Below are 19209 nucleotides of genomic sequence, written 5' to 3'. Positions count from 1 at the left end.
ATGTGCAAACTTTCAGTTACAAAATAAATGTCACGGAGATAAAAAGTACAGCATAGGGAATACTTCCAGTCAGTAATATTGTAATAACATTACGTGGTAACAAATGAAAACTACACTTACCGTGGTGAGCATTGAGTAATATATAGAATTGTCAAATCACTGTGTTGTATTCCTGAAACTATAATAAAACGTATGTCAACTATAATTCAATAGCAAACATTTAAAAATAAATTTTAAAAAATTACGGAAATTAATGTTCAAATATAAACAAAACTTTTTTTTTCTCCTTTGGAGCAGGGTGGTAGAGGTATTGAGAGTGGAGAACAGTTGTTCATCCCTTCACTGAAAAGAATGTTTTTACAGGTCTGTAGATAAGAATTATTTGACATTGCTACTAGTTACCTACAATTTACAGAGTTGTGAAATAGCTCCCATAAAATGGGAATCAGATAACCTAGAAAGTTGTGTTCTAGAGTAGGTATCAGCGAACTTATGGCTATCAGCCAAATATTCCCACCCCGCCTTTTTTTGGTAAATGGTTTTATTAGAACATAGCCATTCCCATTCATTTACATATTGACTGTAGCTTCTTTCTTGCTACAGAGATGGAGTTGAATAGTTACAGAACTGACCCTACCCCAGATAATGCATAATTTTCCATTAAAACACAAATTTTTCCTACACAGGTATCTGTTTCTGACAAGAGAATCAGGGGCTTTCATATGTAGCCAATCCTATTTCCCCAAGAGGTTTAATTAAAGCTAGTTGTTTTAAAGAACAATTTGGATATTTCTTCTAACAGCAAGCCTAATAGTAAAGACCTTAGTCTTAGGCTGAATTATTAGAAACATATTATTTAGAATAAGGAAGTTGATACTGTATACCACTCTAGCATATGCATTTCAAAACAGGCTTAAGTAAACTAAAACTGACTTAGAGAAGAACTTGCAAATAAAGTAATCTGCAACTCTAGCATATGGGAAGACTTTCATGAGAAGCATCTTCAAATATTTGAAGCATAATTTGGCTTTTTCTGTAACTTTTAAGGTTAAAACTTTGGATGATGGGTAGGAGTTAGCAATCCCGATTTTAACTTAATGTAAGAAGGAATGTTCTCATCGTATAGAAGATGGAATAGTCAACCTTGGTGGATAGTGACTTTCTTCTCACTGGATGTATTCAAGCATAGGCTAGACATTCACTTTACTGAGACTTTTATAATAGAGGGATTAGAGCATATGTTGTTTGATTGAAATAAAATACCTGAAAATGTTCTTTCAATTCTGTGAGCTCTCTAGTGACAAGTAGTAAAAGGGTTTCCAGGTGTTGATGATTCACCTCAGGTTAGAGACCAGAAACTGTTGACTAACCTATATAGTTTTATATGTATTTTAATTTTTATTCCAGTAGTACTCAGCAGACTAAATGTAGAAGCATAGATAGCAAATGTTTGACTAGATAAGTTAATGATAATAGTGATAATACAGGGGCACCTGGGTGGCTCAGTCATTAAGCGTCTGCCTTCGGCTCATGTCATGATCCCAGGGTCCTGGGATTGAGTCCCGCATCGGGCTCCCTGCTCAGCGGGAAGCCTGCTTCTCCCTCTCCCACTCCCCCTGCTTCTGTTCCCTCTCTCTCTGTGTCTCTCTCTGTCTTAAATAAATAAATAAAATCTTTATTTATTGTTTTTAAACAGGTTTTTTTTTAAGATTTGATTACCAAAATTGTAATCCATCCTCTCAACTAAGTTATTGTAATATCTAAATCCTTTGTTGTCATGTCAACATTCTTCATAGTATCTTTACCAGAAATAGATTCCATCTCAAGGAACCACTTTCTTTGCTCATCCATAAGAAGCAACTCCTCATCTGTTAAAGTTTTATCTTAAGATTGCAGCAATTCCTTTGTGTCTTCAGGCTTTAATTCCAGTTCTCTTGCTCTTTCTACCACATCTGCAGTTACATCCTCCACTGAAGTCTTGAACACCTCTTGAACACCTCCAAGTCATCCATTAGGGTTGGAATCAACTTCTAAACTCCTGTTCCTGTTGATAATTTAACCTCTCCCTGTGAATCACAAGTGTTCTTAACAGCATGTAGGATGGTGAATCCTTTCCAGAAGGTTTTCAGTTGACTTTGCAGAGATCCATCAGAGGAATTGCTATCTAAGGCAGCTCTAGCCTTATGACATGTATTTCTTTAATAATAGGATTTGAAAGTCAAAATTACTCTTTGATCCATGGCTGCAGAATGGATGTTTTGTGAGTAGGCATGAAAACAACTCATTGTACATCTCCTTCAGAGCTCCTGAGTGACCAGGTTCACTGTTGATGAGCAATAATATTTTGACAGGCTACTTTTTTTTTCTAAGCAACAGGTCTCAACAGTGGGCTCAAAGTATTCAGTAAACTATGTAAACAGATAGGCTGTCATCCAGGCTTTGTTGTTGTATTTATAAAGCACAAGCAGAGTATATTTAGCATAATTCTTAAGGGCCCAAGGGTTTTCATAATGGCAAATGAGCATTGGCTTCAGCTGAAAGTCATCAGCTGCATTGGCCCCCAACAAGAGAGTCAGCCTGTCCTATGAAGCTTTGAAGTCAGGCATTGATATCTCTTCTTCTTTAGCTATGAAAGTCCTAGATGGCATCATCTTCTAATAGAAGGCTGTTTCATTTACATTGAGAATCTGTTGTTTAGTGTGGCCACCTTCATTAATTATCTTAGCCAAATCTTCTGGATAACTTGCTGCAGCCTCTACATCAGCACTTGCTGCTTCATCTTGCACTTTTATGTTACAGAGATGGCTTCTTTCCTTAAACTTTATGAACCAGCTTCTCTAACTTAATACTTTTCTTCTGCAGCTTTCTTTACTCTCTCAGCCTTCATAGAATTGAGGAGAGTTATGGCCTTGCTCTAGATTAGGCTTTGCCTTAAGGGAATGTTGTAGTTTGTAGTAGTTTGATCTTCTATCCAGACCACCAAAACTTTCTCCCTATCAGCATTAAGGCTGTTTGGCTTTCTTACCATTCATGTGTTCACTGGAATAGCACTTTTAATTTCCTTCAAGAACTTTTCCTTTGTATTCATGGACTTGGCTGTTTGGTGCAAGTGGATTAGCTTTCTTTGTATCTCCACATTTGACATGCCCTCCTCACTAAGCTTAATCATTTCTAGCTTTTGATTTAAAGAGAGAGACGTGTCATTCTTCCTTTCACCTAAACTTTTAGAGGCCACTGTTGGGTTATTAACTGGCCTAATTTGAATATTGTTGTGTCTCAGAGAATAAGGAGGCTCAAGGAGAGGAAGAGAGATGGGGGAACGGCTGATCAGTGGAGCAGTTAGAACACACACAACATTTATCAAATAAATTTACCATCCTATATGGGCACAGTTCGTGGTGCCCCAAAGCAATTATAATAGTAACATCAGAGATCATTGATCACAGATCACCACAACAGATACAGTAATAATAAAGAAGTTTGAAATATTGCAAGAATTTTTACCAAAATTCTCAAAAAAAGTACCAAAATGTGACACAGACACAAAGTTAGCAAATGCTGTTGCAAAAATGGTGCCTATGGACTTGCTTGGCAGAAGGTTACCACAAACCTGCAATCTGTATAACGTGCAGTATCTCCAAAGTTCAATAAAACAAGGTATGTCGAAACATAAGGGTTAGCATATATCATACGTTTACTAGTGCCAGGCATTGTGCTAAGCACCTTACAGACATTTCATATGACAGAAGTGTTGTTGCTGCTGCTGTTGTTGCTGTTAGTGTTTTTCCATTTGACAACTGAGGAACCTGAAGCCTCAGAGATTATGTAATTTATCCAGTGTTTCATAGCTGGTAAATGGTAAGGATAGAAGAATTGAAGTAGTGATGAGATAATGGTTAAAGTAATAGACTTTGTGGGCTAGTTTTCAAAGGAAGGAAGTGAAGCCATGAGTAAACTTTGGGACTGGGGGAGGAAAAAATGTCAAGATATTGAATATCTTGAGACAGAAGAACAAGTGCAATAAGGAGCAATGGTGTTATAAGAATAGGTCATGTCAGAGTTGAGTATTGGACTTAAAAATGGGCAGGAGTCAAGTGGTTTCCAGTACTTACAGCATCCTTTTGGCAATAGATTAGTTGATGGTGATGGGAGGATTGTTGGGGGTCATGAGTGTTAAAAAGACATAAAAGTGGCTATGGATCAGTGTTGAAGCTCTCTAAGAGATGATTCATTCATGAAGTAGCCTGTGAAGGGGCTGTGCTTACTGGTATTTGGTGGGTATTCAGAAAATCTTTGAATCTTAATTCTGTGATCTAGGAAGGAAATATAACCAGGGTAATAAGCCATCAGCTACCTGCAGAGTGAGCTTCTGAGTTTGGAACAAAGGTAAAATAAATTATTTTATGGAAGGAAACTCTCATCGTCAAGTATCAGGCAGTAGGCAAGTATAATTTCCTGCTTCTGTTAAAAGGCCAGAGAAAGATGATGCAGAGGTTACTTGGCAGGGAAAAAACTTCATTGTTTCTATTGTCTCCATAAAACTTGCTAATTATACTTCTGGTGGTACTCAGTGCTCTTTGGGAAAATTGTTTAAGTCAGTTTGTTCTTCTGGAAACTTACTTCAGGAGAAAAGAGTATATTAAATAATGGCTAGAGATTAGACACCATCTCAGGAAAAAAAAAGTGACAAAAGAGGTGACCACAGACTGGGCATTACATGACTATAAGATATCGCTGTCAATTGTGGGGGCCATACCAAGAACTGAGAGATGGCAGAATAAATGAAGCAGGAACAGCAGAATGTTGGCAGTTGTTAAAGCTGGGTGAAAGGTGGATGCCTGGGTGGCTCAGTTGGTTAAGTTCTGCCTTCAGCTCAGGTCATGGTCCCACCGTCCTGGGATTGAGGCCCCTATCTGCCTCCCTGCTCAGTGGGGAGCCTGCTCCTCCCCGCTTGAGCTCTCTCTCATTCTCTCTCTCTCTCTCTCAAATAAATAAAACCTTTTTCTAAAAAAAGCTGGGTGAGGGCGCCTGGGTGGCTCAGTTGGTTAAGCAACTGCCTTCGGCTCGGGTCATGATCCTGGAGTCCCAGGATCGAGTCCCGCATCGGGCTCCCTGCTCGGCAGGGAGTCTGCTTCTCCCTCTGACCCTCCTCCCTCTCATGCTCTCTGTCTTTCATTCTCTATCAAATAAATAAATAAAATCTTTAAAAAAAAATAAAAAAATAAAAAAAAATAAAAATAAATAAAAAAAGCTGGGTGAAAGGTATAGGAAGGTTCATTATACTGTTTTCTTTTTCTGTTTTTGTTTATATTTGAAAATTCCCAAAATAAAAAGCTTAACTTTTAGAAGATGTTCCAGTACAGAATGTTTCAGTTCAAAAAGTATTGCATACCTAACTATATGCCTACTACTGTATTGTATTTTGTTAGTCTTAATTATATTCTTCAAAATGCAAGGGATTGAGAAGAGGTGGTAGTCGTTTACAAGATGTGAAAGCTAGCATTAAAGGGAAAAGGAGTGGCTTCTAAGTATCAGAACTCTGCTGAAAATCTTAGGACTACATAATACCATTTCCACAAAAGCCAAAGAGAAATGACATTTCTTTATCTCCTGTTCTTCTAATGTTGGTTAGCACCTCACATAGCAGGCTTCTTTTTATTCACAAAAGAAAGGGTTCAAAGGCACACTGGTAACTTTGCAGGAAGACTTTCAGAGGATTGTATTTAGCAAGCAAGTTTCTAACTTCACACATTCAGAAAAACTGCTCATTTAGGAAGAAGATGGGCTTAGAGTATGCTTACTTACAAACTTCAGAAAAAGTTTACTTTCAAGAAATCCCTTATAGCATTTTGAAAGTAGGGACTCTCTTAATGGAAACCTATAAAAACCTAAAAGAAAGTCATTCTCATTGCATATTTGCAATTATTTAAATACTGGATATATTAAAATGTTTTTTAATGGTTTTCATCATAGTTCTTCTTTTTATACCCAAAAATTCTTCCTTTATTGATCTATACCGTACACCTTCCTACTCGATATCTTTTCATTGGCTGATGCAGGACTTGAGAGAAAAGTTCAGAGAAAAATTAGTGAAACTGAAATATTAAGATGGTAAAATTTCCCTCTGCTACTGATAATTAAAGAAGATTGGGAAATTTAAACTGCTAAGATTACCATGTTTTACTAATTTAATTGTACATAGGTAGTTTCTTAAAGATTGGGCTGATTGTCTTGGCAGCATGCATTTGATGGATGACTGTCATTATCTTCTCAAACCTGCCTGACACTTTAAGTATAGAAAATGATAATTAAATTTTCAAGAGACCATGTTGAGATTATAAGATTTGGGGCTTGTAAAAGAACAAGCCTAACAGTTGGGTAGTGGTGGTTGGTGTGTTTTTATTGACCTGGGGGAAGGAATGGAAACATCTCAGGTTTTCTTTTACTTTGTTTCCCCGTTCAGTCCCCCTCCCCCTCAATTAATGTATTGTCCAAAGTGTTGGTAATGACTTGGAACTATTCAGGTTGCACAAAGCATTTAATGAAATCTTGCCTTAGACAAAACACTAGAGAGGATCATAATTAATGTCTCATTTTCTGCCAGTTGCTATTGATTACTCATTCAAGATCCCTTTGTTCTCAGAATGATAACAACTGTAGTTTGCATCACTATCTAATGAGATTCTCAGGATAGAATTCTTTAACAACATGCTGATAATTGCTAACATATCCCTAGAATTTCAATGTAAATGAATTTGCATCATAATACAATTATTTCACAAATATCGGTGTTTTCCAAATTCAAAATTTATTACAGTCTGTTTTTTAATTATTTGTAAAAAATTAACAGAAGACTGATACAGTATGAAAGCCCTACATTTATATTTTGCCCTAGTTCCTTTTATCCTCTGAGTTTTTTATTTGATTGTGAGAGGCTTCTTTGTCACTCTCTAGTTTCCCTGTCATAATCCCTGAAACTTCAAGTGGACTTACAGCTAAACTGTACTGTGATGTTTCTCGGGTTAAAAAAAAAAAAAAACAGTTACAAATATGGCAATACTACACTGATTTTGCTCTTAGAACAATTTTGTTTCTTCATCCCTCAGTGACAAACATATGATACAGTAAAGAACTCAACTGAGAAATTTTAACAGTTTGCGTCCTCTATTTTATCATGATTGTGTTTTATACTTTTTTACCTCTTTAATTAGTATACCCCCCTTTTAAAAAGACAAATCTGGGAACAGCTGCTTGCCTTTATATATTAAAACTGCATACCATTTCAGGGCTGTAACATAGGCATGAAATTAAAGAACTGTGTAGAAAGTACACAGCAGAGATTCCATTAAGTCCGTGTTAAACATTTTAAATTTTTTGCAACGTGTGACTATAACATTAGTTACTGTGCATCTTATTTTTCTAGAAAACAAATCACTGATGAGTTACAGTTTTTGACATAGGGTTAATTAGGTCCTTATTTAATCTGAAGTTATGAATGGATATCAAAGTATATTTAGTACTGTTTGGGGGCCAAGCCATTTAATGGTAAAAAGCAGTTCTGAGGAAGCATGTTTATGTTTATCAAGATTTCAAACATTTTCCATTTTAAGGGTAAAGAATATCCAAATTACTGCAGTGTGGTTCTGAATCCTCTGGGCTACTGAGCCCCACCATTCTTATATAGAATATTCTTCTGCATTTCCTATTAAATCACATTTAGAGTACCTTCCAAGATACTTAAGAAGTTACATCAATAAATGATGTTGGCCAAGCTCACTACTTTATTCCTCTCCTTTACTTTTTAGTCAGTATCATCATGAAGATTTACACTGAATAGTCTTTTTCAAGTTCACACTTCAGAGTCGGTTTTTCAAGCACTTGAAGAGGGAGAGAGAACTGTGAAAATATATATCTATATTACATAGGCTACTAAAATTCCATATGAAATGGGGATTTTTATTTACAGGCTAAAGGTTTGTCATACATAATTTAAAATGAAACTTTAGAAAATAATAAATATAAAAAATAAAATGAAACTTACTGTAGTTTTTATTACAATAATCTAGGCTATATTAGTGTTCCAGGGAGGAACCTTCATTGATTATTCCTCAGTAATTAGATATATTTTTCACAGTTGAAGTTCTAGATGACTATTAAAAAGATTCTTTTCTAAGCCTGTGTTAAGAAATTTAGCACTCTGTCATTTCAGAAAACTAATTCTGCCTTGAATAAGACAGCTCAGCAGAATAAAACTGCTTTGCCTAGTTCTGTATCCTCAGGGATTGTGTATTCTTTTTGCCTGAGATACCTCCAGGACAAGATCAGTGGTAATCAATAATGCTTCTCATTTGTTTTTAAGCAGGCAGGAAAATCAATAATATGAGGGGATATGTAATTTTATTTTAGGGGGAAAAACTAAAATAGTTTATTATTTGTGCTTTAGTGTTACCAAAATGTTTGAAGAATCAAATAAAAGAAATATACATATTTTTATTAGTGATAGAATATCAAGGTGTTAGGCTTCATATAGTTTAGCCCTTGATTTTTTAGTCATTTTCCATTAGTTTCATGGGTATTATTTCCTAGATTATCAAATCCTTGTGGAGAAAACATTGTCTTAAACTTCTTTTGTATTTCTTATAGTACTGAACAATTCATTTTAATTAACAGGATAAAATATCATCTTGTGTTCTTAAAAAGAAACAATTTCTCCTACATTTACTTTGCCTTGTCATATAAATCATGATACAGACTGAACAGGGAGACGTGGTTATTTCTATGAATAGGGCAGCTGAGTGAAGAACATCTAGGGGGTTTTTTGGTGTTAATACTCACTGTGGAACAAAAATACAGAATGTTTCCTAACCATATCTCCGTATTTATCTATAGTAAAGAGAAAGGTTTATCAACACTAAAATTGATAACAAGTGAAGTTTTCTCCTAAAAATACTTGTTCTTCTTTTTCTTCCTTTATTTCACGCATATGTGCAAAATCTACCAGTATGTGTTGTATAGATAATACAGTTTTAGGATTGTAATCCATAAAGTCATTTATAGGTCACTTCTATTTTCTCACGTTAACAGTCTTATAAATGGCAATTAGGTATTAGGTTCCTGGACTATCGTAGAAGTCTTCTTTGTATTGAAGAAAGAGCCTCTTAAACAGACCTAGATTCAAAGTAGGGTTCTACTACTTGTTATCTGTATAACATATAATTTATATAATAATAAGATAGCAGTAAATATTAACTGAGATGGTACATATTTAAGTATGCTAGTCAATCCTTGATATTTATTCTGATTTTCTCCCACTTTTTATTTTCAGAAATTACAAATCCACAGAAAAGGTACAAAAATAATACAGTGAATGTCCATGTACTCTTAATGAAGTTTCATCAATATTTCACCACATTTATACATACACATTCCTTTTCTTTCACTCAGTATGTGTATATGTTTGTATTCTGTATGTGAGTTTATACACACAAACACACATCTGAATCATTTTCAGAATAAGTTGGCAGTTTTCTATTTATTCTTGATCTCGATTGATATAGTTTGAATCTGTCACACTCCTCTGGATTTAGCCTCTAATTATCAACCCTCTCTCTAGGGGCCTGTCCATTCTCTTTCTGATTTCCAACATCCTTTCTTACTATAGCCATTGGGAGTTGTAACTCAGCCAGCTTGGATTCAGGGCAGAAGGTCTCCTGACTTAGGATAGTTTCTGCCCAGGAAACAGTACATAAAATGTCATTCACCTCATTTTCATTCTTTTGTGATCCTTACAATGTGGTTATCTATGGGAAAGAAAAAAATGAAATTGAGTTTTTTATTTTCCCTAGGGCCTAAAACCATGCTACTCACTTTTCCTTAACCCTTATTTACTTCTCCTAGCAACCCTATGAGCGAATTAGTAATATGCCCATTATATAAAGGGAAACTAATTCATTAATGTTAGATAATTTGCCCAGGATCATACAGTCAGGATTTGAACTCAGGGTAGCTAATTCCAAAGCCCATGCTGTTTCTAGGACATCAAAATTTTTGTAGACATTCTGCCTACTTTTAGGAATATAAGAAATGTATTTTCCTATTTACCATTTAGATTATTTTATGCCTCTATTAGTCTTTATTATAACTATATTTGACTTCTTTGAAGAAGTAATTCAGTGGCTACATTTTACTCATCTGAAAATTTCTGTCTTTATCTTACAACTTAAACAGACAGACTTCTTCACCATCCTCCAAACTTAGTCCTTTGTCCCTCCACCAGAACATTATATAAGGTGTCAATAAACATCTTCCAAAAAGGGCCAGATAGTAAATGTCTTAAGCTTCGCTAACCGTACATTCTCCATTGCAACTGCTCACCTCTTCCCACTGTAGCATGAAAACAGCCATAGCCAATACATAAATGAATGGATGAGACTGTTTCAATAAAAGTATTTTCGAAAACAGGCCCAATTTGACCTGCAGGCCTTGATTCATTGACCCCTAGTGTAAATCATCATCTTACTTGCCCATGAGAATTTATGTGCCAGGGAAATGTAAGGAGCACCGTTAAGAGACCTGTGAATGCCCATCTCCTTTCAGGTGTTTGTTTATATTTGTAAAATGACCAATTTCTTTTGTGCCTTCCTTCTACATGAAAATCTACATGATATAACAAATACAGCAGGTGCCTCAAAGCATGCCATCCTGAAAGTAAAGTTTTACACTGAGCAGGGAACGTCTTAGTAAAAGACTAGTGATGTTTAGAGGAAAATTTCAAGGTACATGACCCCTGCCCTCAAACATGTTGGTAATAATAAGTTCCATCTAGCATGCTATGAGCCATATTCTGATTGCTATTTTAAGTATGTAGAATGTGCCTAGCATGGCAAAAAAAGAAAGACAAAACAGGTGTGACAATGGAAATTTCAGTGTAATGTGTGGGAGACTTGATGATTCCTGGGTCGCACTACTCACGCAAGTAACATAATCAGGAGAGTCACTGTTAATGGTTTCTTATAGAAATAGAAATAATACATGTGTTATGTATATTTTCTCAATTTCAACATTTCTTCTGGAGGTTATTATCTTAAGGGGAACTGTTTCTCCTTTATGTCTGATAATCACACCTTCCTTTTCCAATCTCTTGAGCCTCATATCTGTTGAAATTTGTGAAATAAACACTAAATAATTATATTGATATTAGGTAGTCTTTTCATGTACACATATATATTGTCTGGTGTTTGAAATCTTTTTCCTCACTTCTCTTTATTAAGGAAGATACCAACTCTGTTCAAAGAAGAATTTACCTTTTGATGAGTCTGAAAAAATTTTCTTGATTATAAGCATTTCTGAAGATTGTAATGATTATTGAATAGGCTTTTTTAAAAAAACTGAAATATCAAATGAAAATAAAGACAGGATACCAAAACATTAGATGCAATGAAAGCAGTGATCAGAGGAAAATTTATAGTTGTAAATGCCTGCATTAGAAAAGATCTCAAATCAGTAACCTAACTTTATACCATAAGAACCTAAAAAAAGAAGAGCAGACTAAACTGAAAGCCAGCAGAAGGAAGGAAATAATAAAGATTAGAGCAGAAATTTTTAAAAATAGAGAATAAAAAAACAACAGAATCAACAAAATCAAAAGTTGGTTCTTTGAAAAGATCAAAAATTGCCAAACCTTTAGTTAGATTGACTAAGAAAAAAAGAGTCAAATCACTAATCAGAAATTAAAATAGGGAATATTACTACCAACCTTACAAAAATAAAAAGGATTATAAAGGAATGCTATGAATAATTGTATGCTAACAAATTAGGCAACCCAGATGAAATGGACAAAGTCCTGGAAATATACACCCTATGAAAACTAACTCAGGAAGAGATAGAAAATCTAAACAGAGCTAAAACAAGAGATTGAATCAGTAATAAAAATTCTTTCAAAAAAGAGAAGCCTAGGACCAAATGACTAACGAATTCTACCAGTCATTTAAAGAATTAACACCAGTCCTTCTTAAACACTCATTCTGGGAGGCCAGCATTACCCTGATACAAGCCAAACAGAGATATCCCAGGAAAAAGGAAACTACAGGTCTATATCTTTTTTGTATATTAATGTAAAAATCCTTTACAAAATAGTAGCAAGCTAAATCCAGCAGCATATTAAAAGGAATATACACCATGACCCAAATAGGTTTTATCTCAAGAATGTAAGAGTAGGGGCACCTGGGTGGCTCAGTCGTTAAGCGTCTGCCTTCGGCTCAGGTCATGATCCCAGGGTCCTGGGATCCAGCCCCGCATAAGGCTCCCTGCTCAGCGGGAAGTCTTCTTCTCCCTCTCCCCCTACTTGTGTTCCCTCTTTCGCTCTCTCTCTGTCAAATAAATAAATAAAATCCTTAAAAAAAAAAAAGAATGCAAGAGTAGTTCAACATATGAGAAGTGATCATTGTAATTTATTAATAGAATGAAGGGGGGGAATCATTTGATCATTTCAATCAGTGCAGAAAAAGCATCTGAAAAAATCCAACACCCTTTCATGATAAAAACACTTAACAAATTAGGACTAGGAGGGAACTTTCTCTACTCGATGAAGGTCATTTATGAAAAACCTATAGCTGATATCATGCTCAATGGTAAAAGCATGAAAGCCTTTCCCACTAAGATTGTGAACAAGGTGGGTCATCTGGCTGTCTCAGTCAGTAGAACATGTGACTCTTGTTCTCAGAGTTATAACTTTGAGCCCCATGTTGGGTGTAGAGCTTACTTTAAAAAAAAAAAAAGGTGGGGGGCACCTGGATGGCTCAGTCGTTAAGCATCTGCCTTCGGCTCAGGTCATGATCCCAGGGTCCTGGGACCAAGCCCCCCATCGGGCTCCCTGCTCCACGGGAAGCCTGCTTCTCCCTCTCCCACTCTCCCGCTTGTGTTCCCTCTCTCGCTGTGTCTCTCTCTGTCGAATAAATACATAAAATCTTTAAAAAAAAAAAAAAAAGATTGAGAATAAGACAAGGATGTCTAGGGATGCCTGGGTGGCTCAGTTGGTTAAGCGTCTGCCTTCAGCTAAGGTCATGACCCCAGGGTCCTGGGATCAAATCCCACATTGGGCTCCTTGCTCAGTGGGAGCCTGCTTCTCCCTCTGCATACCACTCCCCCTGCTTATGCTCTCTCTCACAAATAAATAAAATCTTAAAAAAAAAAGGCAAGGATGTCTACTTTCACCACTTACATTGAACATTTTACTAGAAGTTCTTTTTTTAGAGAGAGAGAGAGAGCACGAGCAGTGGAAGAGGGGCAGAGAGAGAGAATCTTAAGTAGGCTCCATTCCCAGCTCAGAGCATGACATGGCACTCAATCTCACAACCCTGAGATCATGACCTAAGCCAAAATCAAGAGTCAGATGCTTAACCAACTGAGCCACCCAAGTGTCCTGAACATTTTACTAGAAGTTCTAACCAGAGCAATTAGGCAAGAAAAAGAAATAAAGGCATCTAAATTGGAATGAAAGAAGTAAAACTTTTCCTATTTGCAGATAGTGTGATCTTACATATACAGAATCCACAATAAAACTATTTGAGCTAAGGGCAGCTGGGTCACTCAGTCAGTTGGGTGTCTGCCTTCGACTCGGGTCATGATCCCAGGGTCCTGGGATCGAGTCCCACATCAGGCTCCCTGCTTGGCAGGGAGTCTGCTTCTCCCTCTACCCCTCCGCCCTGCTTGTGATCTCTCTCTCTCTCGTGTGCTCTCTCTCTCTCAAATAAATAAATTAAATCTTTAAAAAAAACTTTGAGCTAATAAATGAATTTGCCATAGTTGCAAAATTGAAGATTAACACACAAAAACTAGTTGTATTCTATACACTAATAATGAACAAACCAAAAATAGAATTAAGTCACCAACTCCATTTAGCATCCAAAAAGAATAAGATACCTAGGAATAAATTTAACTACAAAGTATAAGACTTATATACAGGAAACTACAAAGCATTGCTGAAAGAAATTAAAGAATACCTAAATAAATGGGAACATATTCAGTGTTCATCAGGCAGAAGACTTAATGTTGTTAAGATGACAAAACTCCTCATAGTGCAGTCCCTATCAAAATTCCAGTGGTATCTTTTTACATAAATGGAAAAGCTGATTCTCAAAGTTATGTGCAATTTCAAAGAACCCCAAATAGCCAAAACAATATTGAAAAAGAAAAGTAAAGTTGGAGTACACACTCTTTTCAATTTCAAAACTTAATACAAAGCTACACTATGGAGCTGGCATAAGGTAGACATACAGAGAAATGGGATAGAATTGAGAGTCCAGAAATAAACCCAAGTATCCATGAGCAATTGGTTTTCAGCAAAGGGTACCAAGACCACTGAATAAAGAAATACTATTCTTTTCAACAAATGGTGCTAACATAACTGGATATCCACATTCAAACAAATGAACTTGGCCCCCTACCTTCTACCATAAACAAAAATTAACTCAAAGTGCATCAGTGATCTGGGTATGAGCTAAAACTACATACTCTTAGAAGAAAATATAGGGATAAATCTTCATTACCTTGACTTAGGCAGTGGATGCTTAGATACGACATCAAAAGCACAACAGAGAAAAGAAAAAATAAGGTAAATTAGACTTCATCAAAATTAAAAACTTGTGTTTATCCAGGGACATTAAGAAGTGAAAAGACAGGGGTTGCCTTGGGTGGCTCAGTCGGTTAAGCGGCTGCCTTTGGCTCAGGTCATGATCCCAGGGTCCTGAGATTGAGCCCCACATCGGGCTCCCTGCTCCGCAGGGAGTCTGCTTCTCCCTCTCCTGCTCCCCTGCTTGTATGTGTGCTCTCTCTCTCTCTCAAATAAATAAATAAAATCTATAAAAAAAAAAAAGTGAAAGACAACCTACAAAATGGGACATGCAAATCATATGTCTGATAAATGTCTAGTATTCAAAACATAATGTATAAGAATTCTTACGGTATAATAGTAGAAACACAACCCAATTCAAAAATGGAATGGTCAAAGGACTTGAATTGATATTTTTCTAAAAAAGAAATACAAAGGCTATCAAGCCCATGAAGGAATACTCAACATCATTAATCATTAGGGAAATGCAAATCAAACCACAGTAAGATACTACTTGATACCCACAAGGATGGCTATAATTTAAAAAAAAACAAGTAACAGGTGTTGGTAAGGATGTAGTTAGAATCCTCATCTCTTGCTGGTGGGAATGTAAAATGGCACAACCATTGTGGGAAACAGTTTGGAAGTTCCTCAAAAAGTTAAACATAGAACTGCCACATGACCCAGCAATTCTACTTCTAAGTATTACCCAAAAGAATTGAAAACAGGTACTCAGGCAAATACCCATACACAGATGTTCATAGCAACACTATGCACAATAGTCCAAAGCTTGAAACAACCAAAATGTCCCATCAATGAATGAATGGATAAACTGTAGTGTATCTATACAATGGAATATTATTCAGCCCTAATAAGGAATGAAGTACTGATACAAACTACAACGAGGATGCACTTCAAAAAAATGTGAAGTGGAAGGTCACATATGGTTCCAAATTATATGAAATATTCAGAACAGGTAAATTCATAGAGATAGGAGATTAGTTGTTACAAAGGCTAGAGGAGGGGAACAATGGAAGTTACTGTTTAATGGCTATAGGGTTTCCTTTGGAGGTGATAAAAATGTTCTGTAACTAGATGGTGATGGTCATATAACATTGTGAGTGCACCAAATGTCACTGATTGGAAACTTTGAAATGGTTAATTGTATGCTATGTGAATTCCAACTCAATTTTTTAAAGCTAAAACATAACAAAAATTACTTAAAATCATTAAATATGTGATAAGCTGAAAGAGAGTTTTTCTTGATTATTAGAATGGAGGTAGGAACTGGGCTACTATGACCGCTATTACAGAGTTCTGCTGATTTTTTCTAACCAGAGCTGAGGTTTATTTCTCAGTACCTCTGTGATAATCAGTGGCTAAAAGGACAACTACTAAGAGTATGGTGACGGCAGGTATTAAATATGGGGTAGGAGGATAGTCTATGTATCAAAGGGATCATAGCTCTTTTCACATGAGAGCATCCTCTGAACTGTATCCAGCACCCTTTCCAGTTGAGGTCTTTTTCCCTTAGCTACCAGAAAGGTTGGAACCAAATTCTGCCAAATTGACTTCATTTGCTTTATGTTAGGGTCACTGGTTTAGTAGGTCAGGGCTGCTGAATCTCTGGATTTCAGTGAAGCACTTGACAAAGTCTCATGTCACTGTAGCATAGCATAGGGATCTCCTCAGTATTTTCATCCTGATGTCTTCTTTTTTTTAATCCCATTTTTTGTGCCCCAATACTAGAAAGACTAGCAAATGCATTGGTTGACAGACTCAGAATCTAAAAAAGGCAGAAATGAATGATTATGGATAAAATGTAAGAAGATGCATTTTATCGGGTAAACATTAACTGTTGTACCTGCGACCAAAAAACACAACTGAACAAGGAAACCGTTGGAGGGGACAGGATTTAATAGCAACGTATGCAGTAAAGAGTAACAGCATGTGATCACTCCTAACCTTTTAATATGAGCTAGCACAAATGGTTGTTTAAATGCAGCATTGAAAATGACTCTGCACTAATCAGGCCGCATCTGGGGCATTGTCGTCCATTCCATTTTACAAGACACTTTGACAAACTGAAAATAAATCCAGAGGTCTTATATCAGAGATGGTGAGGATTACATTTAAACCCATGCCATGTGACACAGTTGAAGAAAACAGGAATGGCTAGTCTTGACAATATTGGCAATCTTCAAACAATGAAAGCTATCCTAAAAGAAAAAAGAAAAGGAAAAAGAACAATTGACTGCCTGGTATGGTCATGAAAGCATTCAAGCAAAGACTTGGTGGCCATTTTTCAAAAATATTCTTGATGCTTGAAGGGTAGAACCACATAGTTACTAAAGTGTCTTTCAACCTTAAGATTGTATAGGTCTGAATAATTACTAGAAAGCATGAGGATAGGGAAAAAGAAAATATAGGTTTAAACCAATGGTCTAATAGAACTCAAATATTTATCAGATGCATCTAAATTCAAGGCATTGTTGAAGGTTCTAGCATCCTTTGAATAACCATCTGAATAACTCAGAAGTGATGATATTTTCAGGTTTGGGTTGGTATCCGTGGGAAGATGATAACTTGTTTCCTTGGCTTTGTTTTATAGTCTAGTCTCCTGAGACAAGATCTGGGGCTTGGAAGCCCAGCACAGCTGTCTTCTTCAGGAAAACCTGGAACACCATACTACTCATTCTCTGCCACAAGTTCCAGGAGAAGACCACTCCATGACTCTGCAGCACTTGGTAAGTGTGTTGTACAACAAATCCTATCTTACAAATGTTTCTTTTTTCTTTTTCTTTTTCTTTTTTTTTTTTAACCTCTTAGTCTTCTGGCTGCACTTTTATTTAGTAGAAATTTGGTTTCTTAGGTATGATGTTGATATTAGGGCTTATTTGCATAAAATAATGTATGTGTTAGATATTTAATAATCAATACAATATAATCTTGTTTGGTCATCATAAAAGGAACTAAATAGTGAAAAATGGGACTAGTTTTTCCTATTACAATAAAAATGTCATGGGCTAATATTAACACCTTATTTTTGACTAAGATTGATATAATGCTGAACAGTTTACAATGTGTTTTATGTGTTTTATATACTTGGTCATCTCATTGTTCCAACAGCCTTGCTGGTCAGTGGATGTAATACTAGATTTAACAGAAAATGAGGCTCAAGAGGACGCATTCATATAATTAGTAGATGGTTTACCCAAGATAAAATTTAAGATTTTCTGACTCCACATCCAGTGTTCTTTGCATTTTAAGTTTTCTACTCCCATTTTTTTAAAAACTGAGGTAAAATCAATCATACTAAAATGTAAAAGTCAGTGATACTTAGTACATTCATAGTGCTATGCTGTCATCATTTCTGTTTCATTCCAAAGCATCACCTCAAAAGGAAACTAGGTACCTATGAAGTTTTGAACCCTCATTTTCTTTAGCTTCCTTCTTTTATGCCTTATACATAGCCTAACCAGGCCAGTCTGTTTTGCATTGCTGCTTACAGCAAGCCTCAGGTATACTCTGGCACCTTATCCAGGTAGTATATAAATGTGAGAATTTTTGGTGATTCCTTTATAGGAATCTTCCTTTACACAAGAAAATTGAAGTTGTACAGGATGTTTCTATCAAGGATAGGCCAGCTTCTGAAATAAATATAGCCCAGTAAAAGAAAGTATGTCATAGTTATTTATTCCAAAAATATTTGTTGACTGCCTTCAGTTTATATATCTACCTTCTATCAAACCTAGATTTTTATGAAATAGCCCTCATCCCTGGATCTAGAGTATGCTTGAGTATATAAAAGGGTAATGATGGTCATGCTTGGCATAGAGAGCTCTGACTAGATGTGCCTACCTCTCAGCATTATGGGTGACTTAGTATGTGTAATAAAGTAAGCCCAGATGATTTAGACCAGTATAATGTTTGTTATTAAAGAAATGATAAATTGTAAAGCATCTTTTCTCCATCTTCACTTTTGTCTCCCACCAAATAAGTTAGGGTAGGAACACTCATTTGAGTCTAGATGTGTCATGTCACTAGAGAAATATCTTGTTAGTATGCTATGTGAGCACATACTATGTCAAAATGCATTATTATGGACCAATATAATATTACTAAAAGTTCAGGGAGAAAATGAGCTATTGATTCACTAGGAATTGGGGTTGAGGTATAAAAACTCAAGTTTTCCAGAAATTAAAACATATCTTCATTTTCATTTTGATTATGAGTGATAAATACTGTTGTCTCCTCCATATCTTTACAAAATCTTTACAAAATTCTATGAGGTTGTAATACTAACCTCATGTTACAGATGAGGAATCAAGACCCGGGAAGCTAAGCAACTTAGCCAAGGCTTGGTACCAAGGGAAGCCCACTCATTTCCTCTATGAATACCACTTAGTGGAGTATTATTCCATTCTTCATTGTTATTTTTCAGTCAGCCACTCTTTCTTGGCATTGCAGTTATTCATAAAATCTCAGAGTTGAAAGGACTTCAGAGATCATCTATACCCACCTCAATATCTTCTCAAGCTACTTGGATGCTTTACGAAATCAGCATTCTGCAAAACAGCATCTAGCTATCTAATTTATAA

The 19209-nt window shown here is 36.0% G+C and overlaps 1 protein-coding gene across 7 annotated transcripts in view; it reads left to right on the top strand.

Annotated features, from left to right (window-relative positions):
* The window catches only part of TCF12 (transcription factor 12), a 372696-nt gene that overhangs the window by 271755 nt on the left and 81732 nt on the right, over positions 1–19209 (top strand). For all 7 annotated transcript variants that reach the window (XM_036107006.2, XM_036107008.2, XM_036107003.2 and 4 more), the window contains one exon: positions 17220–17355. In XM_036107006.2, the coding sequence (XP_035962899.1) occupies positions 17220–17355 (136 nt within the window). The remainder of the gene's footprint in view (positions 1–17219; positions 17356–19209) is intronic.

This window comes from Halichoerus grypus, chromosome 8 (genome assembly GCF_964656455.1).
Source record: "Halichoerus grypus chromosome 8, mHalGry1.hap1.1, whole genome shotgun sequence".
Taxonomy (NCBI): Eukaryota; Metazoa; Chordata; class Mammalia; order Carnivora; family Phocidae; genus Halichoerus; species Halichoerus grypus.
This window is presented reverse-complemented; position numbering and strand designations above follow the sequence as displayed.